The 26,571-nt window shown below is 35.1% G+C and overlaps 1 protein-coding gene across 22 annotated transcripts in view; it reads left to right on the top strand.

Moving 5' to 3' along the window:
- The window catches only part of LOC148648940 (poly(rC)-binding protein 3), a 90,075-nt gene extending 63,741 nt beyond the window's left edge, over positions 1-26,334 (top strand). For 6 of the 22 annotated variants that reach the window (XM_088607348.1, XM_088607345.1, XM_088607347.1 and 3 more), the window contains 12 exons: positions 3,045-3,202; positions 3,967-3,990; positions 4,169-4,201; positions 4,320-4,436; positions 5,116-5,247; positions 5,712-5,840; positions 6,710-6,853; positions 10,912-10,953; positions 13,310-13,388; positions 16,405-16,457; positions 17,042-17,211; positions 17,985-19,063. In XM_088607348.1, the coding sequence (XP_088463474.1) occupies positions 3,134-3,202; positions 3,967-3,990; positions 4,169-4,201; positions 4,320-4,436; positions 5,116-5,247; positions 5,712-5,840; positions 6,710-6,853; positions 10,912-10,953; positions 13,310-13,388; positions 16,405-16,457; positions 17,042-17,211; positions 17,985-18,039 (1,047 nt within the window). In that variant the 5' untranslated portion in view covers positions 3,045-3,133 and the 3' untranslated portion in view covers positions 18,040-19,063. Of the gene's footprint in view, positions 1-3,044; positions 3,203-3,966; positions 3,991-4,168; positions 4,202-4,319; positions 4,437-5,115; positions 5,248-5,711; positions 5,841-6,709; positions 6,854-10,911; positions 10,954-13,309; positions 13,389-16,404; positions 16,458-17,041; positions 17,212-17,984; positions 19,064-19,662 lie in introns of those variants that run through there. The other 16 variants (XR_015926566.1, XM_088607357.1, XM_088607364.1 and 13 more) reach the window with 16 other exon arrangements.
- Positions 26,335-26,571: the final 237 nt, after the last annotated feature.

The raw sequence follows: 26,571 nt of genomic DNA, 5'->3' as shown, positions 1-26,571 counted from the left end.
ATTTCATCCCCAGACCTCTAACTCTTTTGCCCTGGCAGCTTGGGGTTTGGGATAAGCCTCTAGTTACAATCTCAGTTGCTGAGATTCCTGAGCCTCTCACAGCTCATTTCATTCCACAGCAACAGTGGTGCAATGCACTGTTCTATACAGTACATACTGCTAAAACACTTTTTAGTTTTTGTCTCGAAACAACAAATAGAACGTGAACATACTTCATTTCTATACAAATACACACTGTAAATAAAAATAAACTGCCCTTAAGGATGATTTTTACTTGCATACAAAGCTAGTTTTAATTCTAACTCTTCTTCATGGATGAATAAATATTTCAACATGCTTATATTAAATAAGGATAGAACAAAAAGTTCAATAAAATACTTTAAGCGACTGGGTACATTGGAACTACAGTAAGGTGAGCCTATTGCGTCAAAGCATGCTGAAATCCAGGTCTGTTCTTTGAAACCATGAACATCCCTGCATTTGTGTACAGATACACCAATACACGTATTGTGGATTTAATTTGCCATAACATGTTACTTAAAGGGCATCAACATGTATTGAGATAGAGATGAAATGTTTACCTCAATTTCAATAATTTGTATATTTTGCTCGTACTGTATTTATTCTGGCATTACAAACGTTTCTTTCTAATGTGTATTCATAAATTGCTGTAATTTGAAATACATTGCCTGCTGTCTATTGGGGACATAAATAATCATGATTTCTTTTCCTTCCTTGTTTGGTTAATGGTTTGCAGCAAATCTCTTACTATTTTCTCTTTATACCACATTTCATTATTTGACTAAAAGACTAAAACACAGTACCTACATTTAACAAAAGAAGAAATACAGTATGTTCTTAATCCCTTCCAAATAATCCAGTTGCAGTTTATATCAGATGCCATTTATTTTAGTAAATAATTATTTTTTACAGGAGAAAACACAGTGATTATTGATATGGTCTACTCAATAAATTGTAAGCTAATGTTTGCCTTCACCATTGACTAGATGTACAGTAGTAGATGATTCAGCTACTTTGTAAGTACTGGAGGACAATAGTAGTCATTGCAATTCAGTGCATTTGTTTTAATGGAAATAGTCAATAAGTTCTGTTTCATATAATTCTTCAAAAATTATTTTCATTGTGAGCCAATGTGAACCAATGGGGTGCTACTACCCAGGACATCAGCTGCTTGTGTGATGAAGAACAGCTTTTTCTATATGTAGTACCTTTAAATGAATGCCATACTGTATATTTGTTTATGTTGTTATTCCAATATCATAAATAACTGTTTTGTCATCATATTGCAGAGGTCTCTGTTCATAAAATCTGTTATTTTAAGACACAAACATTCTATTTGTTCATTTATTAATGTGATGTTCTGAGAATTCTGTTTGTATGCAATCTTTAGGTTATTATAGTGTTCTACAGCTGAACCTTATGTTCAATAAAGTGAATTCTTTGTCTGTTCTTTATAGTTTGATCTCAGTCATTTGTTTCTTTACAAGGAAATCTGACCACTATACTGTAAATCTGCATTTTGTGCAACTATTGATTCATTGAAATGTACTGGTTTCGAGGTTTCTGTAAGTGAAGAAAAAAGACATTACAGTTTTCTTCCTTTCCATTTTCACTATTGTTTTTAAAAATAATAATCATAAACTTTATTTTATATAGCGCCTTTAAAGGTGGCTTCAAAGTGCTTTACAGAAGTGTGAACTTTAATGAACTGTGTATTTGTTTAATGCTAAAAATCTTTGTATTTGGAATATATAAACACATTTTATATTGCACTTATACAATTTTCAAATATTAACCTAATTTCACTTTTTACAACAGTAAAAAAACATTTCACTAGAACATTTCACTTGACACTCTAGAAAGCCTAATTGTGAAAATTATTTTATTTCTTTATTTATTTTATGTCATTTAATTTGTTCACATACAGTACTACGCAATCACTGTCAACATGCAACTATTTTAGGTTAATCTATTAACATTTAGTTATATCCTGACCATTCAAAATTAATTTAATATATTTAAGTAGTATAATCCGATAATATACTGTTTTTCTCTCTAGTGCTTTGTATAATTTATTATAATATAATAATAATAATTTATTGATCATTTAATCTACTGTATCTGTCAATTTTTTTCCTACATCTCCAAACCTAGCATTCTGTATTTATTTTCTGAATTTCTGAAAAGATAATCTTTGGATAAAGATCTTGAAACAGAATGAACATAGTACAGTATATAGAGTAAAAATATCCTGGAGCAGTATTATATAGTTGTGGAGGATAAGGTTCTTTTTCACTGAGGAATTTATGTTTTTAAGGTTTAATACTACTAACTTAAAACTGTAAATCTTGGATTCTGAGGTATTTTTCAGAAGAACTGTATTTTATTTAAAATACATTAGTTATACAATACAGATGTATCTACAAATAAATCTGCACTGCAGAATATTTGTGACTAAATCTGTGGATATACACTACTGCATGATTTATTCTAAACATGTAAGTACATTTTAGGCTAATTCATTGATATTTTAAATGTTTTTGTGGCATAGTTTTGTTATAGTATTGCCTATACTATTTTGAAAAATTGTAAAAAGTGCTCCATCTAGTGGCTATAATCAACATTTGACTGCTCATTTCTGCTGCATGCGAATAGCAAGAAATACAATACAACTGTCCCTACTACAGAAAATAGTGTAAAACTGACATAATTCTAAATCTGAATAGTGCTAAATTTTATTTCACAAAAAATCCTTTCCATAGAAAGATGTATACAAAGTAAGAGAAATGTTTTCAAGTTTTAAATCGTGGATGCTGCGCATTGGTGGTGGTAGGGGGGAGTCCCCATTATCTGTGAAGCGCTTTGAGTGGAGTGTCCAGAAAAGCACTATATACTGAAATTGTAAGCAATTATTATAATTACAGTATAATTATTGAATGAAGAAACATGTACCACCATCACTGGAAGATACAGCACATGGAAGTTCTGTGTAGCTTGAAGGAGTTTATCTGTTTCCTCTGTAGGTGACTGGTTGGCTGCAGTAACATCACACGCTTCCTGCCCCTGGGGGACTCCTGTCTCGTAACCACACTCCCTTACCTCAAAATCCAACATGGAATCCAAAGTCTCAGAAGGCGGACTGAATGTCACACTTACCATCCGTCTGCTGATGCATGGGAAAGTAAGGATATGTTTTTGAAAATTAACTCTTGAGACTAATACTGTATAATAATGATTGCAAGGAGTTTTCCCCTGGAGCCTTGTTGCATTTTCCTTTATGACTCTGTGATTCATCACCATTAACTTTGTGTGAATCCATTTAAAGTCATTGTGCCCTGTGGGTCCAGTCTACTATACTGTATAGGATTCATTATACTTTATACTGTAGATTACTATTGTATACAGGTATATTTCATACAGTATAAACAGGCACCATATATAAATCAAACATTAATATATAAAAATATCTTGCCTGTCTGTCCATCTGGCTGTATAATTTATCATTTTAACCACTTATAAAATATCTTTCCTATAGCTTGTACCTTAGGTTTTATTTTCCTGGACTTATTTTACATTTTCCCAAGGGTATTGTCATACTATGTAAAGTAAAAACTTTCCCCAAAATACTGTGTATACAGTGACTGCAAAAATTCCAAATCGAGTATTCTGTAGATCTAAAGAAAATACTTCTCTGAGGTAGTGTTGTTTAACTAGTGCAATATTTCAACATACAGTATTAGATTCTTAGTCCATTTTAAGGATAAATTAAATTATTTATTTGTGTACAACTAGAGGTGTAACCTTGCTGTAAATAATTAGCCTGCTATATAGAATATTTGTGGCTGGTAAGAGCTGGAGGAATTAACTAACCATTTATTTAAAAAAATCTCCTATAGATTTACCTACTGTAGAAATACCTAAACATATATTTTTCCTTTATTATAGGAAGTTGGAAGCATTATTGGGAAGGTATGTAAGGTTTACATTCATGGTTAGATCATAGAATAAGATCAATTAAATGTCTTAACACAATTATAATTATCTGCATGATTAAATAAAACAAGTTGTGAGAGGTGGATAATTTAGAGATTTGAATTTCAAACAGAAACCCACACTTAAAGTGTCTTAATGTGCTTCTTTGTTTCAGAAAGGTGAAACTGTGAAGAAAATGCGTGAGGAGGTAAGTATGTTTTGATATTTTGCCCAGATTGGTGTGGAACTTATAAGTCAGTAAATTTTTTGACAGAATTTAAAAGTAGTATTCTTGAGGTATTTATCAAGTATTTGATTTTCTTCAGAGTGGTGCACGCATCAACATCTCTGAGGGAAATTGTCCAGAAAGAATTGTAACCATCACTGGCCCTACAGATGCAATATTTAAGGCTTTTGCAATGATTGCTTACAAGTTTGAAGAGGTATGCTAATTTCTTTATTTATTTGGGTTTTGAAAAGGTCACAGTTATTTTTCTATAGTTATTACTTTCTATAGATAGGTATGCTCCAGTCAACCTACACATTACAAATTACATGCTCATCAATTCATGATATCTTCCTTTCTGTTTGCTAGAAGCAAATACTAAGTTGTATTTTCAGGGAAGAATCAGTGAATAAGACAGCCTTTTGTGGTTGTGCATAGTTGCCTCATGTCTTATTTGAGAGAACAAAACATGCTTTTTGATAAGTTTAATGTTTGTTTTATTTAAATGAATTGAAAGAAAATGCAAAGTAATCCACACAGAAAGAAGGAACATATATTCTATGTATCGCATTCAGAGCTGCAGGAAGCTATGCCTGAAAGGTTTGGAGGTGTTTTGCAGATCTTTTATGTCATTATCAAGATAGTGTAGGGAAATGACTGCTGAGCTTGGAGATACCACTTTTTTCTCATTAGCTCAGATCTAAATCTCTTTTATATACCTAGACATATCGAGCTGCCCACAAATGGCACACAATGTACAAGAGACCTATTAGTTACTATAAATACAGACCCAAAGCTACAAACGGGTGGTTTGCCTATTAAACATGAAGGAGATGCAAATTTGTTTTTTTTAGTTTAATGAAGAAAGCATTCCAAAAGGTCTCATTGATTTGCAGGATATAATCAACTCCATGAGTAACAGCCCTGCCACCAGTAAACCTCCAGTGACCCTGAGACTGGTAGTGCCTGCCAGTCAGTGTGGTTCGCTGATTGGAAAAGGAGGATCCAAAATAAAAGAAATCAGAGAGGTAACCCTGATGGACCATCGCTAAAGGTTGTTAGCATTTTGGGAAATGTCAAATAGCTTGTTATAATTTACTTGGTCATTTAGATTATAAATGTTCTGACTAATCAATACAGTATGTGCATTACCTCTGCATCTCATGTTTCCATGGATAGGAACTCCAGCTCTAACTAAAAATAAATGTGCTATTTCCAGGTCATTTATGGTTTCACTGGCTCAAGACCAAAAGTAAAGCAATTGAAAATGTAATTATACTTTTCATGGTTTATTTAACAAATTAATTAAATGATTTGGTAAAACTTAATAGTAAAAAATATAGACACCATTATAATAGCTGGATTGTCAACAAAGACCTTCTGACAGTAAATTTAAGATCCATGCAAATTCCATTTGCCATTTCCCATAGCCTTCTCCCTTTCATGGTAACTGGAAGAGACTTACAGTATTTGATATTTCTCGCTCTCTCAGTCTACAGGAGCCCAGGTTCAGGTGGCAGGGGATATGTTGCCAAATTCAACAGAACGTGCAGTGACAATCTCTGGAACCCCCGATGCCATCATTCAGTGTGTTAAACAGATATGTGTGGTCATGCTGGAGGTAGAGTATGGTGGAAAATGTACAGTATACTGTACTATTGCGATAATAAAACTCAATGGGAAATGCATGGAGTAACATAGTATAACACCTGCAGAAATTTGGTTGATTTTGTGAAAATATCAGATGTCTGCAAAGTGGCTGTGTTTTGAATCGTATGAAATGCTGTATATGAACTTTCAGTTTCTCATTTTGTACTGTATATACAGCTCGGATGCAGTATTTTGATTGATAGCTTGTAGAGGGGATAACCTATATCAATAGATCTTCTGCCTGGTTGCTATGGTTGACATACAGTACATGTTAGAAAGCAAAAAGCTTAGTAATTAAACCCAAGGCATATCCTGAACTGTTTTGTAGCAATTTGGAAACAGTAATTAAAATAATTGTACAATAATCTGAAAACAATAACAAAAAAATTTTGACCTAGCTATCTAAATTTAGGTGAAATGGTTGTGATGTATTTAAAAATGTTAATATTTTCTGCACTTCCATTTCTAAGTGGCACCAATTCACTGGGCTGTATTTCACAGTTAGATAGAAGGCTGGAGTTATGCTATACCTTCTGTGGAAATCAAACCCTTTGGCCCCTTCCTAGTGGGACTTTCAATATTTTTTAAAAGAAAAACATTTTTTTCAAGAAGGAAACAATAACCAAGTCACAGGTAAGATTAACTGCACAAGAACCGCAGGTCTTCTTAGTTGAATACCTAATACACCAAACTCCTAACCTAAGCACGATAAACATCCTTGGCCCAATCCTGGTTTATTGCCACTGAGTTGTGTTTTCACTGGTGTCTCTGCTGTTGCTTGTTCTGTTTAAGGATCCGGCTCTAATGCTGTCTCCACCTCTCCCTGTTCCCCTCTCCTAGTCCCCACCGAAAGGTGCCACCATTCCCTACCGCCCAAAGCCCGCCTCCACCCCCGTCATTTTTTCAGGTGGCCAGGTAAGAGCCGACCCACTGGCGGCGTCCGCAGCCAACCTCAGCCTTTTACTGCAGCACCAGCCACTGCCTGTTAGTTCACTCAGGTTTTCTCACCTTCTCACTTGCATGTCCAGCACCCAAGAGAAAAGTGAAAAGCTTGAGGGAGGAACCTGGTTATGAAGGACCGTTTTGCACTGAAGGCTTTCAGGAAGGGTTCTGGAGCTCAGAAGGTGTTTCTTTTGGTCAAATATGCTCTTCTAAAAGGGGATCTGTAGAAATGTCAGTATTCCTTAGAGTGCTGGTTTTTCTCTGATAAACAGGGATTGAGACAAGTAGGGTCAAATAGCCTGCTCACATTGGTCACCATTTTTATGTTCATATTGTATAATCCAAAAAGGTTTGAGACCTGCAATCTTTTCTGTAGATATTACAAAGTGAAACTGGTACAGTACCATGTCATTTAACAAAACCCTAAACTCCTTTCTAAGTATTCAAATTATGAAACCCAGACAAAGTTGAACAAACAAGCTTTCTTTAGATAGATTATTCATGTACTGTATTAAAAAATGTAGTTCTTACTAATAAAGCTATTGTAAACCCTGTCATAAAATTTACATTTCTGTTAAGATATTTTGCTATTAAGCAAGTCATGAGCATTAACATCAGAAATACAGAAATTAGCCTTCAGTCAAAATTTGTGAAACCTCACTCCTGACATTGGTTCAGTCTACACCTACAGTACATGAGGATCCACACAAATTACTTAATATTCTTGTTCTTGAAACCTTAGATCATATTCTTTTAATGTGCACCAATTAGAAAAGGTGTTTTCACAAAAAAGGTGTTTTTCACAAAACAATTACAGAAATTCCTACATTTCGAGCTGTTTCAGCTAATACATTAACCTAAATTTAGTTAACAAATTGTGTGTTTGAAGTTGCCAGTCTTAGCATTACCAGCCTGACTTTATTCCAAATTGAAAGCATTTTTCATCCAGCATGTGATGGGTGATTTCATAAAGGCTACGAATTTGGTGTTCACTTTAATTTTTACCTCATTTGTATCCATGGATAAAAAAAATAAAAAACACAATTTACATTTTTTCCTTTCTCAAAGACTTAACCCAAATTACATTTTTATGCTATTCAATTGCAGCACGATGATGGTTAACTCTGTGTTTTACAGCTCTTGGGTTCTGGGCTCAATTCTGGTCTGGTGTGCTTTTTGTGTAGAATAGCAGGTTCTCCCCTTATAGCCTAGCTTTTCTCTGGGTGCACCAATTTCTTCCCATCTTCCAAAGCTGACTAAATTAACTGGTGTCTCTAAATTGTGTTTGTACTGTATACTGTATATGTTTATCTTCCATATGTATATGTACAATGGTAAGTAAGTACATTCCATGAAAAGGTTTGTCTTTTTTTTCCATTTTTGGACAAAAGGATATTTGATCGTCATTTCAACAATACTGATAGAAAAAAGTGATCTGATTTTAAAACATAACATAAAAAAATCACATTTTGCACTCATTTGTACTATTTAAATCAATAGAAAGGCAATTTTCTTGTGTGGAAAAATTAGTATACCCCTACCTTTATCATTGCATCAAATGCCTAAATTTGAATTAGGTGCACCAAAACAGGTGCAAATGATTAGAACATCCTTAGAGTGTAACTTGGAGGGCACTGCCTTATATAAACATCAGAAACTTGTGGTCTGACACTCAAAGACCTCTTTTGGTCTTAGCAATTGAGGTGTGTGACTGCATCATGCCAAGATCAAAAGAGGTCTTTGAGTGTCATGGATGCCGGTCCAGGCTCCCGTGAAGTGCGTAGTTTAGGACCCTATGCAGATGGTGTAATCCGGAAGTAACTGGAAAAGGACAACTGGGAAAACACGATGAGGATCAGGACGAGATGACAGACTGGGGGGCGTGACGACGGTGATCAGGTTAACAAGTCCAAACAATTCAAAAAGGGAAACCAGGACGCAGTCCAGGGTCCAGGTGCCAGGAGAACCATCCAAGACAGACAAGGTTAAAATCCGGAATGGGATTAGGAACAGGAACAGGGAGTTAAAAACAGGATAACGAGGCCAGGCCAGGCGAGACGGTCAGGATGCAGGGGAATAAGACCAGCTCTTGGGCTACCAGTGAGCCTGGGGAATAGGCAAGCCTTGTGGCGTCCATCTTCCAGTGCTGAGCCAGGAAGAGGAGGGAAGACGATCATGACACTGAGGCCTCATAAGAAAGATTGTTAATGGTTATGAGTCTGGGAAGGGTTTTAAAGCCATTTCTAAGCAGTTTGCAGTCAATCACTCTACTGTCCGAAAGATCATCTACAAATGGAGAAAATTTGGCAATCTATGCAGGCCAGGTCGTCCCACCAAATTCAGCCCAAGAGCTTACCGAAAGATGCTGCTGGAAGTCTCCAAGAACCCCAAGATGACATCAAAGGATTTACAGGCAAGTCTTGCCTCAGTCAATTTCAAAGTGCATGAGTCAACCATCTGAAAGAGACTGCACAACTTTCCCTACATACGTGGTCAGGAAGGAAGAAGCCTCTGCTCTGAAAAATGTTTGCCAGACAACACCTAGGTGAAGATCAGGACTATTGGAAAAATGTGCTCTGGACGGATGAGACAAAGATAGAGCTATTTGGCCACGATGCAAAATGTTATGTTAGGCGAAAACCAAAAACTGCCTTTGACCAAAAGAACCTCATATCAACTATAAAGCATGTTGGTGGAAGCATTATGGTTTGGGGCTGCTTTTCTGCCTCAGGGCCTGGCCAGCTTGCCATCATAGGGTCAACCATGAATTCCACATTGTACCAGAGAGTACTTGAGGAGAATGTGAGGTCATCTGTCAAGAAGCTGAAGCTAAACCATAAGTGGACCTTACAACAAGACAATGACCCAAAACACTGAAGCAAATCCAAAAAAGAATGGCTCAAAAAGAAGAAATGGAGGGTTATAGAATGGCCAAGTCAAAGCCCAGATCTTGACCTCATAGAAATGCTTGGGGGGAATTGAAGTGGGAAGTACGTGCAAGAAAGCCCTCAAATATCACACACTTGAAGGAGTTCTGTAAGGAGGAGTAGGCAAACATTTCTCCAAGTTGATATAGGAGACTGATAGACAATTACAAGAAATGCCTACAAGAAGTGATTTCTGCCAAAGGGGGCAACACCAGCTATTGAAGCAAGGGGGTGTACGTATTTTTTCCACAGCAGAGAATTGTATTTCTGACTTTGTTTGTTGAATAAATGATTGCAAATAATAATTTTCATTGTTACCTGTTAAATTAGATCACCTTTATCAATCAATATTGTTGAAATGAGGATCAAATATCCATACAGTACATGCAAATAAGTTGAAATAAATTGACATTTTCATTGGGTGTACTTACTTTTTCACAACACTGTATATGTTGGGTGGGTGTCCTATCCAGTTATTTCTGGGATAGGTGACATCCCTTACCAGAAAAAAATGTTTTTTCATAATTGATGGATAATTTGATGAATCAGGTTATTTGCCTTAGTAGTTTTAGAAAAAAAACATATAATTCTAATACAGAACTATCAGATTATTAACTCTAATTGCAGAAGTTGGTTGCATGTTACTCGTAAAACAAGCAAGCATTTGAAAATAACTTTTATCAGTCTTCATAAAGACCTATGTCCAGTACAAATACAGTATATTCTGAGCCGCGTGCAGAGTAACTGGAAATTATTTCATTACAGTCAAAACTAATCCAGATAAATATAAAACAGTGTCAACATGAAACTTAGTGATGTAACACATCAGCAGTAGCAAAACAATAAGTGAGGCCAGAGGTCTGAACTGAAAATTTGAGAATTAGTTTAGGCATTGCCAAAAAGCAAGCTTTTATGTTCTGCAAAATTATTCATTGCATGACTGGCTAATACTGGATGGTCTAGGCTCCATAGAAATTTAATTTTTGAAAATGAAAATTTTTTTGGTTTTATAGTCTGATGTATTATATTTAAGACGTGTTATTTAGAAAACTAAAAATGGGGTGACAGTGAAGAGAGCAGTTGTATAAGTGTTTATGACAGTATGTTTATGAACAGTTGAACAGTTTCAATGAGATGATTCTAATGTCCATTTTGTATTTTTCTTTTGTACAGGCCTACACTATTCAGGGACAGTATGCCATCCCACATCCAGATGTGAGTTCCCAGTCTTCATTCACCCCCCACACTATCTTTAACGAATTCTGCATGCTTATGTTAACAAGGACTAATATTAATATTAATTAATAATATTAATACCATTTCTGATGTGTAATTTGTGCCATATTACAAGCTGAAATTACTCTTTTAACCTATGCCTCCTGTTTTTTGACCCAACACTTTTTTAGGACTTGGCCTGTAAAAATGGAAACAGACAACTCCCCGTTGTTATTTTCAGGAAAGGTTCTGGGTTCATTCTTTTGGACACTTATTTCGATCAATTGGCAAATCTTATCTAAGATCTTTTCATTTTTGGATTGGCTGGTTATGAAGTCTGAAGTCAACACAAGTTGACTGCAACCCATATTAACCATCATAAGATAAAGTAGGGATGCGTTTTTGAGGTAAGATTCTTATATAAAACCTTTAATGTTCAATAGGCTATCTTCTTTAAGGACATGCTTTATCACTCACTGTTTTAATCTGTCATAGATAGAGAGAAGGCGTTTTTAATACTGAAGGTGTTGACTGAGAAAACCAGTAGCTTTAATATGCAGTAAGTAGTATAAGGTTGGTAAGTTTTAGTCTTAGTTTAAATAGTAGATTGTTGGTAATCAAAAAGTTTAAGGTATTGGCTTATACTGTATCTTAATACTCAACCAGAATCCCCCCTACAACTGCAGTTTATGGCTACCACAAAGAAAGTGCACATCGGAGTAAACTGCAGAATTTCATTTTGTTTGCAGATATATTAACCATGTTTTGAAAGAATACACAGAAGGTATTTCCAATTTTCAAACTATGTTTTCACACTGATTTGTCACTTTCTTGCAACCAGCTGTACTGGACAGCTGAATAAAATGTCACCTTGGACTTGGAGGAAGTTTCAATGTGCTGTAATATGTGGGATTCTCTCTTTTGTACTGTGAGGAAGTGCAGAAATGTTACACCAGCATATTCATGTTATTGAAGGTATAAAATGAGGAGTCTCTTTCAAAGCGCTGCCACATGTTTGTGAGCCAGCATGAAGCTGTTTCGATCAATGATTCACTTGTCAAGCTCTCAACACGTCTTTTGGTACTGTATGTAAAGATATTAGTCTTCCATGATGCTTGGAGATGTACTGTACCTTGGGTCCTTGTCTTGACATCTGGCTACAGTACTGTACATTCCAAAGGACAAGTTAATTTACTATACTTTTGTTTCATTTACTACAGAATGATAAATCCTGACTAAGTTGCTTCTCTGTTCTTTAATTTAATTGTTGGCAGAATGGATTATAAAATTCAAATTAAGATTTTTTTTTCATTTTACGAAGCATTTACACTGAATGCCCAGTTTATTAGGTGCACCTGCCCTTCCAATGTAATTGACTGCTTAATCAGCACTATTAGTGCAGACAATGTTATTTAAAGCAGGTAGGCAGGTACCTAACGATCATGAGTGTGTGCAATTCAGAGGGAAAATGGGAATGACGAAAGATTTATGTAACCTGGGACGTGGGGCTGTAGTCACCAGATCTCAGTCCAATCAATCATCTATGGGATGAGATGGAGCAATCTGTTAGGAGTAGAGATCCATCACCAGCTAATTTCCAACATCTGTGGGACATACTAGTTTACACAATTTTACACAATTTATAAATATTGGTTCTTGCCACTTGTTTTTTAATGGGATAATAATATAAACATAGGAAATATGTTTCAAATATCCATATTTCAGAAGGCTAGGAAAATGTTATCCTTTCTCAGAATGACTTTTCAGGATTTCCTCCTTCACCTGGCCAGATTTAGAAAGGGATATTTATTAATATGTGTTATAAAAATATTACTATTTTTAATATTAAATCACTTATATTAATCTTGTGCAATATATTAGTGTGTTATTGTGTAATATAGTTCTTGAACACCTTTGTCCCAAAAGTAGGAGAGATTCATTTTTCTACAAAATAAAAGCCTTAAAGGCGGAAAAAGTTCATTGTCATTAGATACCTCAAACAGTAAAAAAAATGCATTCATTAACTTAATAAAACATGCAAGTCATTACAGTGTAATGACAGTAATACAGACAATTTCGCCATTGGCTCAGACTCTTTTCACTTATTCCACCTCAAGAGGATAAAAAAAAAATCAAACCAGCGTCCTGTGTGAGCAACAGTAACCAAAAACAATTTTCTCAACTCTAAAGGACGGAATGGACAGGCCAAGTCCTACTCTAGTTTTTCGCTTTCTTTTCTCCACCATGGTTTGTCATGGCTTCTTTCTTTTCTTAGTTGAGTTATGTTCTTAATTTTGGTGTGACCTGTGCTATAAAACAATAACCTCTTAGTTCTAATGTCCCTCCTACCCCTCAGCAGTTGACCAAGCTCCACCAGTTGGCTATGCAGCAAACCCCCTTTACTCCCCTTGGACAGACCACCCCTGCTTTCCCTGGTACGTACCCAAGAAGCCCTTTATCAAATTTCCTTCTCTTTGTACCTGTAGATTTTCTCTCTTTTCTCTATCTTTTTATGTTGTTCTTTACAACATACCCTGGTGGTTGCTCTCCACATTCAAGTGGTATCTTTTTTGTTTTGTCTGTTCCATTCCATGTCCCTATGCTCTGACAGGCCCCCAGGTTTTTATCCTTCAGGTACAAGGGAGCTCAATTCCTGGCCATGGAAGGACTTTTTTCCTGTCAGGTTAACAAAGGCCTACGTGACCAAAGGCTTTGTTTAACAGAGCATGTCTTCACAGTGTCTTCCTCCTTTGACCTTGCAAATCCAAACAGGTCAACACTGCAGTTTTCAGCATCGATGTTGGATGGGAAACTGTATTACTAAATGTCTTTCGTTCACAATTCACATTATTTTATTGGGACATACAGTATGCTTTTTATCAAAATCATTGTAATGCTTTTTAAATTTAAGAACTAGATGCAAAGGATACCATCAGGTTCCTAAACCCTAAGAGATGAAATACAAAAAAAAAGCTAAATGAGTATAACTGATACTGACATGGACTCCTTGTTGCTTTTCTGTTTAAAATAAACTTAGATTCAAACTTTTTGTTTCAACTTTCACATTTAAAGTCATTAATAGAGTTTTTGTGACAAATGTAAAGGTTCAGATTGAAAGTATTGTTTTCAGTTGCTTGACTGCTTAGTTCTTTCTAAGAAATTAACTCAACTTCAGGTGAGATTGATCCTCAAAAAAGCATCTTTCAATTTTTCACCACTTGAGTTTGCCATGAACACCTTATCTAGTTAAAGTTGTATTGCCTCCAAAGCATACAACACCATACACATAATGTATCATATATGGCACATACTGTACACTGTATAATGTACATACAACTTTGAGTATATTTTATTACTTTGCTTTGATATCCTATTTTAACTGTGCATGCAGAAGTACTCTAAAGTCCAGTTCTGAAACGCTCATAAATATGCAAGTGAATCACATTCAATATATGCACTTGTGACATTTTTAGCCAAGCAGGGAGCAAATCTGTTTCCTTGTATCTGAAAGCTATTTTTAACCAGTCATTTGTAATTCATTAGAAACATTTAAAACAAAAAAGGACAAATATACTGTAGCTGAATACATAAACCTCCCCAGACCACACAAGAACAAATGTTATCTGAATCCAGATAAAATGTTAGAAAAAATAATTATATTGATGTGTTTTTTTAAACAGTTCTATAGTTCCACTTTTCCTTTTTTTTGTTGAAACAATAGTAGCATGGCTGGATATACTATAGACATTTCTTCCATTTTGGTTAAGGAAACATATCAAGCAAAAGAATCACAAGGAGTTTCAATAAATTACCTTCTGATTATATCCCTACATTCTAACTAAGCTCTTACTAAGAGATAACTCTCTTAGGTAGTCATAGGAACTTAATCTACTGTATCAATCATATTCAGACAGCATAGTCATTTCTGCTACAGTCACTTTCCAACAGGTATCAAAAGTGCACATTTACTCACAAACTTGTACATTGTTTACAAAAGTAATCTGCAGTTTTATAAATGGTTGGAGGTGAACAAATTCAGCGTAACAACCTACAGTACTACTTTCAAAATTTGTACTTTTGAAACTACAACTTTTTTTGAAAGTACATGCACTGTGGGCAATGATAAACCTATGAATAAGGTGCATTTCATCATACTAGGAGTTTTTGTGAATGATACCTCAAGGTTTTTTACATTGAAGCTCTGAGTTTAAACTATAGTATACTGTATTTAAAAAAAACTTTATCTCAGATAGTTTGGATTCAAATAGATTACATCATTTTAAGGTTATTCCATGTTTTGGAAGATGCCTATGCAGAGTTTGTTTCTTCTTCATTAAAAGGTTGTTACTGTGAACTTAGTTGAACTAAGTTGAATTACAGAAATATGTCCTGCGTTTCAATATTTTTGGATGTATTAGTATTTTTAATAGGCATCATTGATGCTTTACTGTTTTATTTGCATGCAGAGTCACAATTTCTCATCATATACTACTTTTTTCTTTTAGAAAACTCTACATAATAGGTTCAAAAGATAGAAAAAGTTTATATCATCCTATTGAGGTTGTACAGCATAGATGCATAAATGCCTTAAGTGTGTGACATACAGAAAGACTGCCAGTACAGTAAGAGCATCCTTCATAGATTTTCAGATAAATAGTTTACTTAAAATGCATTTTTTTCTTATGTATGTAGTTTAATACAAATTTATTTTAAAGTTGAAAAGCATTGTTGCATATCTAAATTGTATTACAAAATTCAAAAAGTTCTGTAGTAATTGTAAGAATGGTACAACACATTATTCAATTTAAAAGATTTTGTAACATTGTTAATCCCTCTTCTTTACTTGCCTTGTAATTGTCCAGCATTTCCAATCAACTGGTGCAGTGCTTTTATCTGACAATGACAAGTAATATATTTACATGGCTGTGAAATGCAGTAGTGATTAGGTCTCTGAACTCCAGATTAGGGGGTTGTGGGTTTAAATCCACGGCAGGATGTAATCCTAAAGATAAATGCCCTGCTGTATCAATGGGTAATCTCTGTGTCATTGTTTCACATTTGTTCTAAATGAAGTTCTCTGATAGCAAAAATATACACAACGTGTAGGTTCAGGGATGTTTTGTACTCTTTGATGAAAGATTCAGGAAAATAAGCATTTTTGTAATATTGTTTTTTTCATCCATTCAATAAACACTCAATATCAAATGAACTCCAAAGTCATTTTCCCTCTTTTTAACCCCAGCGCAATTCATTTCCAAGAAAACTAACACCACTGTTTTCTGTTGTGAATCCAGATACCTCCCTAGCTTGGCAACCAGCCTATTCCAGCTCTGTGATCATGGAACCTGTTCTTCGAGAGTTAGAAGACCATAGCCAACTGATCAAAACACCATGCAGATCATGTTTGTTCACAATGCTATTTATGCTATCCTTTCCATTACCTCACTTTAGGTCTGGATGCCAATCCCCCGGCCAGTACTCATGAACTCACCATTCCCAATGATGTGAGTATAGCACTTGCAAATTGTGCCTTGCAGATTATAGCTGTGGTCTAAAGTTGCCTCTCCTTTTGTGTGAACATTTTCTTGCTGCATCAAAGATTTTACTGACGTTGTTCTGTGCACTACAGGAAGCAATGTACCAGCTGAGATCCTTTAAGATCTCATCAGTCTTAATTATCTGTAGCTCTATTGTTTTTAAACATTTTACATCTACCAAAGAGACAGATGCTTGCTTGCGAACAGTCAGGAATTGCTGTTGTATAAAGTTCCATGTGGGATCACAATGATTTACTCTTAATATTAGAGTAAAATGCTCAATAATGGATAAACTAGTGTAACCAAAGAAAAATAATAAACCAACAGAACCATTCAGTCCATTGTTGCTCTCCATTATCAATTGATCCTAGCAGATAGTCAAGTCAAAGAACTTCAGCTTTTGGATTGGCAGTTTGTTTCATAGACCCTACGGAATTTATACTAAATTGTTGGTAAAGGCTAATGGCTCCTATGGAATTCCTGTGAAATCTGGATAAGATTTGGGCTTCAGACACTGTTTTCCTTTTAAGAACCTCTGCAATTTCTTCCAGCTAATAGGCTGCATAATCGGGCGCCAGGGAACCAAAATCAACGAGATCCGGCAGATGTCTGGAGCACAGATCAAAATCGCTAATGCCATGGAAGGCTCAACAGAGCGTCAGATTACCATCACAGGAACCCCTGCCAACATTAGCCTTGCCCAGTACCTCATCAACGCAAGGTAATGTCCCTTGCTTGCTGTACCAACTGCTTACTAGCTCATGGTCATTCTGTCCTTGATCCGTTTGTCCAGAAAACCTTCTGTTATAAATTTACTGGGTGTAACACTTAGGGCTTCATTGAATTAAAATGTAGTATAACTCTTTTTCTTTTAGTACCCTGACTTAATTGGTATCCGCAATACTTCCAGCTGTAGTCTTAGGATCACACGGTTTTCAACCAGTTAAAAGATGATTTTTTGAAATCATCAAGCTCAGTGCTGTGTGTGAATGTCATTATTTTGAAAAATAAAATGTAATTTATCAACAATAAGGTATCTATTTTCTTCCTAAAGAGCAAAATGTACACAAAAATCTCAAATATGATTTTTACTAGAAGTATAAAATATGTACAACAAAGTAATGGTCTAGATCTTAATTTGCTAATCAGTTTGATAACTTTCAACATGCTGTTACATAGTACTTTTTTTTCAATTGTGCCTAAAGGACAGTGTTTGCCCCAGAGTTTCTTTAGGCTTTAAAGCTTCTATGTTACATTACTGCAGATGAAGACAGAGAAGCATAAAGTAGGGAGTTATAAAAGGGCCACCAGAGATTCTCCATCAGTGAGAACCGAGACCACTTGAAAAAGATAAGAAAAGATAAGCATGTAGAAATTTCACATTGCTCTGTGCTTAGAAATTCCTTAAAACAATGGATACAATTCAGGAGTAGCGCAACCAGTATAGCAACCCAAATTACTAATAGATGTTGCTTTCCACGGTTCCACTGGCAGGTTCAGAGACGTGGCAGCCATGTGGAATGAACCCTCATCCATGTCTACATCCTGAAGCCCTAACTGGCCTCATTTTCTGAAGCTTACAGCAGTCTTCACCTTGTTAACCTGATGTACACCTTTAGATCTATTTAAAATTATTCCTGTAAATCACCAACTTAAACATAAATGTAGCTTTTGGGCAAAACATTTTTACCTAAATATTGTACATGTAGATTTGATGTAGTGTAATGTTTAACATGCACACTCCAATAGACTCCAGCTGTATTGTTCTTCTGTCTTTGCATTAACCAGGTTTGCTTAGTAAAGGTTGTTGATTCAGCTTTGTGGTTCTCTTAAGAACAACTCTTAAAAATATTATTACTGTAGCAATGTTGTTGGCTAGGAAGCTGGAATAATGTGATGCATGTACAGTAGTATAAAATGACATACTTTAATTGTTAATAGCTGAGGACAATCAATAGTTCTTTCAAAGACAAACAAGGAGAAAATCATAATGATCCTAATGGCACTTTCATAGCAAGCATGAGAATTTACAAATCTCCCACTGTATTATCACATGAGTTAATGCTGGCAATGTTTTAAAGCTGGTATATCTGACTTAATCTTTTAACTTGTACTGTAAAAGTAAGACAGTATTAATTAACTCCCTCCCATTGTATTATCTTAAGTTAATGCTGACAATGTTTTAAAACAAGTATATTTGAATACAACTTTTTTTACTTTTAAAAATAAAAAATACTTTTTTTTATTTTTAATATGGTTTTAACTGTATTTGTTTAAATAACAGAAAGTGGTCTATTTCAGAAATATATTGTAAATGAATTTCACCTCATCCAAAGGCGGTTGTGTCTTAGGCCATATTGTAACCTTTCATGGAACCAAGATTATAGGTCACTATCCACTCTTTCCATATATTTTTGCAAACATCAGAATTTAAAGTTAAGTAATATTATGACCAGTAAAGAAAATACTTCACATCATTGATGCATGTAAGCATGTATGAACAGACCTTGGATTCACACTGTTATGCTCAACCTTCACAGCCCAGATAATTGTCAAATTACCAGGCTACCACGACAAATTACATCACCATAACAAACCCTTCTTAGTCTGTGACATCAAAAAAACTAAATCATGAGAAAAAAATATTAATGGAAAATTAAACCATTTTCCATTGCTTTGAGTGGAAAACAGAGATCAGGATGACTTTTTATTGTTAGGATTAAATGTTAAAAATTTAATAATACTTTTCTTTCATATGGACAACCTCATTCTTTTCTTACTGTTGGGTTTAGAAATCAATTTTTTGTCCAAAGTCCAAATTATCCAGTTGTTGGAATCCAAGCTTCTATCACTGATCAGTCATAACTTTATTATTGTAAAGGTCTGAATTAATTCTGGCTAGTAGAATAAAATGTTTAATGGAAAACATGTGGCAGGTTTCTTGAAAAATGTAATTTAAATATTCAATTACATCATTTTCAGGTTCTTGGCTTTACCATCCACTTCATATGCATGATAATTCACTGATGTAGAGAATTCTTTGGAGAATAACTGCAGAGCTCAACAATGTTGTACAAAAGTGTCAAATGCTTTCAGCATTGTTTTATTTTTCTCTATTTTTTCTATCTCTTCCCCCCTCCCTACTTTCTCCCTCCTCCCCTGACTGTTCTAGGCTGACGTCTGAGGTCACTGGAATGGGCACACTCTAATTTCTACCCATCATCCTTCAATGCATCACATGACCCTCTTGAGCCAATGGCATTGCACCTAGTTTGTTCTCTCTATATTCAGCTATCCTGCTTTTAAGTGATGACAACTTATTTCTATTCTATATTGTACATGTTTATATATTCCAGATTAATGTTCCTCCTTCCATACCCAAGTTGTTAACTTGATGCTCCAGACCTGCTTTTTCCATTGTTTTAAAGGTCACTTTACTTTTTTGACACTCTAGTACTGTACATGCCAGTAGCTGGTGCTCTGCATAAACATTAATTTGCTGTAAATGTTTGATTTTATTTTTATGTGTGTCGTACGCTGTAGGCACTTGAAAACCTGACATTAAGCAGTCTTTACAGCAACAAAGAATGAACAAAGAATGAGTGATTTACAAGTGATAAAATATTGCTTATCACTTCTTAAAACCCCTAGCAGTAACTTGAGTCACCCAGGTACCTTATACCTGTGCATCTCACAAATTCAACCTCAAAATGATTAATGGAATGCATAGTTGCTTGTATGTGTGTGCAGGAGGGATGAGACTTAGAAGTGTTATCGGACCAGAATTTGAATTCATTTTTTACATTAATCATACAGTTTAAAGTATGATTCAAGTACAGTACTACACACTTTGACTCAATTTAGTCAGTTTGTACTGTATGTATGTTTTTTATTTTGGTAAACTGGAAAGCCAATTAACTAAACACAGAAAGTGAAATGTGAAAAAAATACATACAGTAACTGAATTATGGGGTAATAAAGCATTTGAATAACACCTCTATGTCATTTGAAAGAAAGGTTTTACATACAGTATTACAAACCTTTTTATTTGTCAATTAAGAGAGTTGCTTTCATCAAAAGGAGCTTTCTTACATCTATATAATGTTACCTATATAATGGTGTCAGTGTAACTAATTTTATTTAGCAATGGGTTGATTTAAAGTCTATGAAATTTTTAGCATTTTTAATGCTTTAGACCTTATCTTCGTTGTCACCAAAAGCCCCTGTTAGAGCTTGTTGTAGTTTCACCACTTCCTAATTTTAAATTCTATGTTACAGCTAGTGAAAATCGAAAACCAATAGGGCTCTAATACATTTTTCCCCAATAGTACCTTTTTTCACCCCTGAATGCTGTGTGAATGCAAATCTTTTGAACACGCAATAAAGTACATTAACATTTTCTAAATCCTTTGGAAAAGACAGTTATTCCCCAAGAAATGTAATTAAGATTATTCTGGAGATTAAGATTTTATATTTTCCAGAAATGTGAGCTCTGATTTCTACAGTTAAAGCATTAAGTGTTGTTCATACAGTATATAAACATGAACATCCAATTACACATAAACTCACACCAGCACAAAAAAACAACAGTTCTTTCCTGAGTCTCTGGAATACTTTAGATGTTATCATGTGTGATCAGAATTCGTTTAATCATCATTTATTTTTTAATAATTTGGAGTGAACCAAATGCTTTAGGGCCACTGGAATGTTTAAGGGTTCAGTTTAGAGCCCTGGAGGCAGTGTTGATATTTCCTACTAGTAGTCTTCCTGCCTCTTACACATGATTGTTCCTCTTTTTTTTTCATTTTTAAAATTTATTTTGGGTCAGCAAATAACAATGTCGTTTTCAATGACTGCGTGTTTGATGAAAGCTGTTTTTGTTTTTGGCTGTTACATAAATGTTTAATTTTATTTTATTTAGATTATTCTGTTGGTGGTGTTTATAATAGCCCTTATGTTAGAGATTTTGTCTTGTGATTCCCAGAGTCAAATTATTCAAAATGCAGGTTATATGTTCGACAAGCCTTTGACATAAAGCTCTATTTCATATTATAATATTTATAAGTTGTGATTATTTTACAGCAAGTGACTTTGCAAATGGTCTTGGAAAACTTGAAGTGATCAAGCTGGGGCCTTTTATTGCACATATTGCAGAAATGGTCTTCAAGTACCAGAGAGGATATTGAATGTAGCACCTTTGACAAAATAATTTATGTAAATTAATATCTTATTTAACCTAATTACATGAAACAGCAATTTTAAGATTTTGCAGATGCTACTATAAATGTAACTAAACCATAACATGCAAAGCAAGATCATTTTATTTTCAGGCAGCCTCATACAGTACCATGCATCAGAAGCAACAAATACCACTGTGTAAAGAAACACTGGAATGTCTAGGGATTCAGACACAGACATCTCACATATGTTCAAGAGTTATCATATACAGTATGCATGTTCTGAGAATAAGCTATTTATTCAGAGGTTCAACTATTATTCTTTACTATTAGAACAAGTTTAGTTGTAATTAATATTGTATATTAGGGAAATGAAAAATTAAGGTATTCACTCAGCAATCTTTAATCTTCACATTGGCCAGAACCATCGATAACCTGATCACAACTCACAATAAATTCTGAAGAAAAGCAATGTTAATAATAAGTACCCCTTTAAAAAGTTACAGTTCATGAGTGAAGTATTCATTGTTGGAGACTCACTACACAGAAAACAGAAAAGCTAGCTTAGATCACTAACATTCAAAGACAAAATGTGAGATGCAATGAGTTCTATATGAACAGACTTTAAACAGTGAAAGGTCTGATATTTGTAATAGTATTACCATTAGATGCTCTTTATCAGTATTAATCTGCAATTTTTCACTTAGTGACTTAGTTTTACATTCATAAAATAATACATTGCTATTTATTGTCTTTTAAAACATAATGTAATTTTTGTTTTTATTAGTGTTTAAATTTTCATTGAAATTAATAAATCTAGTTTTCAAATGTTGTTTAGATGAAAACACAGCTAGAAGACATTAATGGTCGTTTGTCAAGCATGATTAAGCTTTCTGAAGAGTGCTTGTGAGTTTTATGTTGATTATTAGTGACTGTTTGTTTACAGATCATTGTGATATTAAGAAGGAACCATACAGTAATGACTGTATAGATTTAATAAAAGACAACTTTTTCTAAGGCTGGCCAATTTAAACACACATCTATTTTATAAAATTCCGAATAGAATAAGGGCTTTCACTGGAGTGCAACCAGTATTGTATTTGAAAAAAATGAAATTCCAGATTTTCAACCTACAGTATTTACAGGGACACAATATCATAATTTAAAATATAAGCAATACAAGTTGACTCGTGTACTGCTGGAACTAAAAATTTGAAAAAAGGTATGCCATTTGAAACCTCTTACTTTAAGTGTTGTTTCTGAATTGTCTTATGTGAAAATTGCTCTACTGACATGTTTAATAATATAATATTAAATATTAATTATAACCCAGGAATTCATCCTGGTTTTGGCCAGGATTGTTCTCTTTTTGAGCTCAGTGTCTGGGAAATCTATAATACTTCCTTGAACATTAAATGTACAGAATTTCTGGTCCCTCCTGAGAAGTTTAGCATCCATTGTTTAATATTGGAACAAGTAATGGGTTTATTCCATGCTGAAAAGAAAGTTGTCAAGTGTGGCATTTGAAGAAGGCCTCCCAGCCGAAACGTTGTGTTTTCTCTCCTCTTTTCAGCATTAAACCTATCACTTGTTCCTTTGCAGACTACGCATGCTGATGCATCTACCCACCTGAATTGTTTAATTTTGTTTACACATCTTTCTCCCTCTTCCTGAACTGTGAGCTATTCTGCTACAGATAAAGTTTTCCAACCTCTTTTGTTAGCATATGCACACCTTTATTACCATGCAAAGTTATTTCTTATATACTGATGGAAATAAGAAACACAACATTTTCTGGAAAGGGGATACTATAGCTATAGCTTATGTATTTTCACAAAAAGTTGTCAGTTTGTTTTAAGCCCTCTGACCAGCAGTACAGCTCGTGCAGTGAGGGATTGCAACTTGCCAATCATACAAAAGCTCGTTAGGTGCACTTTTACCCAACGAGGTCCGGATGGAACAATGCCTGATCAGGTCACCTTTAAAAAGGCCTTAATTCAAAGCTTAGGTCACTGCAAGAAAAAGGCCACACTTAGTCAGTTTTCTGTGCATTCCATAATGCCTTGAATGTCACCAGAAGCAAGGGAGAAGGCCATTGGCATGCTGCAGGCAGGCATGTCATGTGCCAGTGTTGCCAGACACTATGGAGTAAGCCGCTCGGCTGCAAAGAAAGTTTCGGCAGACCGGCAGGACACATGACCGTCCAAGATCGGTCGCCCTCGAGTGACCACACCAGAGCAGGACTGACACATCAGACTGGTCCATCTGAGAGATTGTTTCAGATCTGCCACCCGTACCGTTGCTGAAACTGCCGGCAGACACAATGCCCGCATCAGTGACAGGACAGTGAGGCTCCATGCTGCTGGCCTTAGAGCAAGACAACCAGTCGGAGGCCCTCTGCTCACACCTCCTAGATGTCACACCCGACTGGCTTGGGCCAGATAGAGGCCGCGATGGACTCGTCAGCAGTGGCATCAGGTCCTCCTCATGGATAAGTCACTCTTCAGCCTGTTCCACACAGACGGGAGGGCCAGTGTGTTGCATTTCTTTTTTCCATCAGCATATTTTACTGGGTATCCACAGCAGCAACAGACAATCAACTGTAATGATGATGTCAAAATCAGCAGGTAAATTAACTTATAGATGGCTCTACATTCGATAAGTGGTGAAGTAGAAATTTTAGGATGGTTAAATTAGAATGCAAACACAAACAGAGAAAATGGTGTTGAAGCAGATAATGAAACACTTGTTCAATACCACTAAGAAAAACTCATATTCCTGTAGAATACAGTTACAACACAAGATCTTGAGATGTGACAATTTACATTAATGCATAAGAGGCACCCATATTTTGCTTTACATTGCCTTGTGTGTGTTGTCTGAAATAATTTCTGCCGTGTTTTTGCAGTGGTAGCCTTTCAATCAACTGGAAGGTGCTCTGCTGATTTGAAAAGTGTAGTTTTGTATAATTACAGTAGTATAATAATGATAAAAGGTGATTTTTTTTACGTACAGTATAAGAGTTCCTCCGTGTAACCATGTACATTTTGGCTTAAGTAAACTTTTGCAGAACATATCCCTCACGTTGGGAAGTATCTGTATAACAATTAAAATAATTAAAAAGTTGGTTTTCTTAACAATAAATTTAGTCTAGGAGAAGAGTCAAGGAGAAGCAACACCCAGTGCATATGTTTATATGCAGGTAAGAACTGTTGCAGTAAGTGTAGGGTTCATTGAGTTCTTAGAAAGCTTTCAAACCAAGTTCAAACCAATTTTTGTCAGTAAGAGGTAGCAATCCTATGTACAACATTTTATAAACTTACAGTAACTTTTAGCTCATTTACTCATTTATATATTGTAGTTAGAGGTTAGAGAGTTACATTTAAAAAAAAGTGAGATCACACCAGTGTGCACAGAACCAACTAAAATGCCCTTAAATATTTACATGAGAGCTATGCCCAAACCAACTCAGAACTGAAGTGTAGGTGAAACATTTTACATTCCAGAAGAATTCTGGCACCAAAGTGTCTGTGTCCATTTTAAGATCTCTTGCGGGCGGTGGGGGAGGGCTGCACCCTGAGGCTGCTGGGAAAATGAGCATTTTTCTTCTCATCTCTGGAATCAACGGAAACGTCCATACACCAGAGTCAGTCACTTGTGCCCAAGGCTGTCTCCCTGTCAAATGTCCATTAGGGAAACGCAGCCACTGAAATAAGCCACTGTGTACAGAAATCCCTCCACTATAAATTATTGCAATTTGTATTATTAAAACTGTAGTAATTACATAATGCTAGCAATAGTAGGCTTCTCTGCTGGTTGATAACAGAGGCTTTCTTTTTTATATAATTGACGATTTATTTTGTGGTTTGTTGTTAGACCGTCTCCAGCAATATTTATTCTACAGACAATCATGAAATAAAATATGTGAATAATTGAAAAATATGAATACATACTTTTTTGATTCGTTCCGACAGAAATTGCTTTTGTGAAAAGACTGGTGTATTTCATCCATTGGGTTTTCTTTACAGGTACATCGTGGCAGTAGGTAAGAAATGAACCCAGTCGGTTTTGCTCAAAATTCTTCCCTTCTGAAAACAAAAAGAAGCAGTATTCTTTCAAATAAAAATAAAACCATTGTAAGAAACAAATGAGTGCAATCTAGGAATTGGCATCCACATTGTATGAGCCGGTATGAGCCGAGAAGGGATTTTCAAACGTAATTAAGTACTCTCGTATAAAGAAGATAGAGGCGGTCATTTCTCTGTTCCATCCATTTGTGTTTGCCAGTGTCATTCTGTATTTTTACATTGGTGGGGAATCAACCAAAAGAAAAAAGCATGCAGCTCAAAAGTCATTAGAACTATTTTCTGATGCATGAGATCCAGGAAACAACAAATAATGTTCTTTGTCTCCCTTTCTGGGTTCAATGTACCACCAACATTTCTTTTTCTTTTTCCTGTACTAGAGCAGCAAAAAACAAGATCCTGTATGTGCTTCTGTATCTTCTGCTGTTTGAAGCTGTAACAGAAAGTTTGTTTTTTTAAACATTTAGTTCAATGACATGCTGCTTGCAGATCTATATTAGAATTTAATTATTGAGATTAGGTAACCTTTCAAATGTTTTGTAAAAAGGAAAAAAAATAAAGTTTTTTTTTCCCTTCAAGAAACTTTTTTGTGGTCCTGTTTTGTTGTTCATTTTTGCTGTGCTTTCACACAAATTTTCCACTCTCCTACCCTGGAACAATGTGCTGTATACAATACACAGATGTCTACAATCAATACACACAAATTTCAGTTAAATACAAAGCAATGCAATGACATGTGCAAAATATTTACAGAGTATAAATGATCTGCTTAGAGAATAAGAAAATATTAGAGAAATATTCAAGAAAAGATTATATATG

The sequence above is a fragment of the Lepisosteus platostomus genome, chromosome 14 (genome assembly GCF_059453375.1).
Source record: "Lepisosteus platostomus isolate fLepPlt1 chromosome 14, fLepPlt1.hap1, whole genome shotgun sequence".
Classification (NCBI taxonomy): domain Eukaryota; kingdom Metazoa; phylum Chordata; class Actinopteri; order Semionotiformes; family Lepisosteidae; genus Lepisosteus; species Lepisosteus platostomus.
The sequence above is the reverse complement of the archived record's forward strand: the minus strand, read 5'-3'. Positions and strand labels throughout refer to the sequence as shown.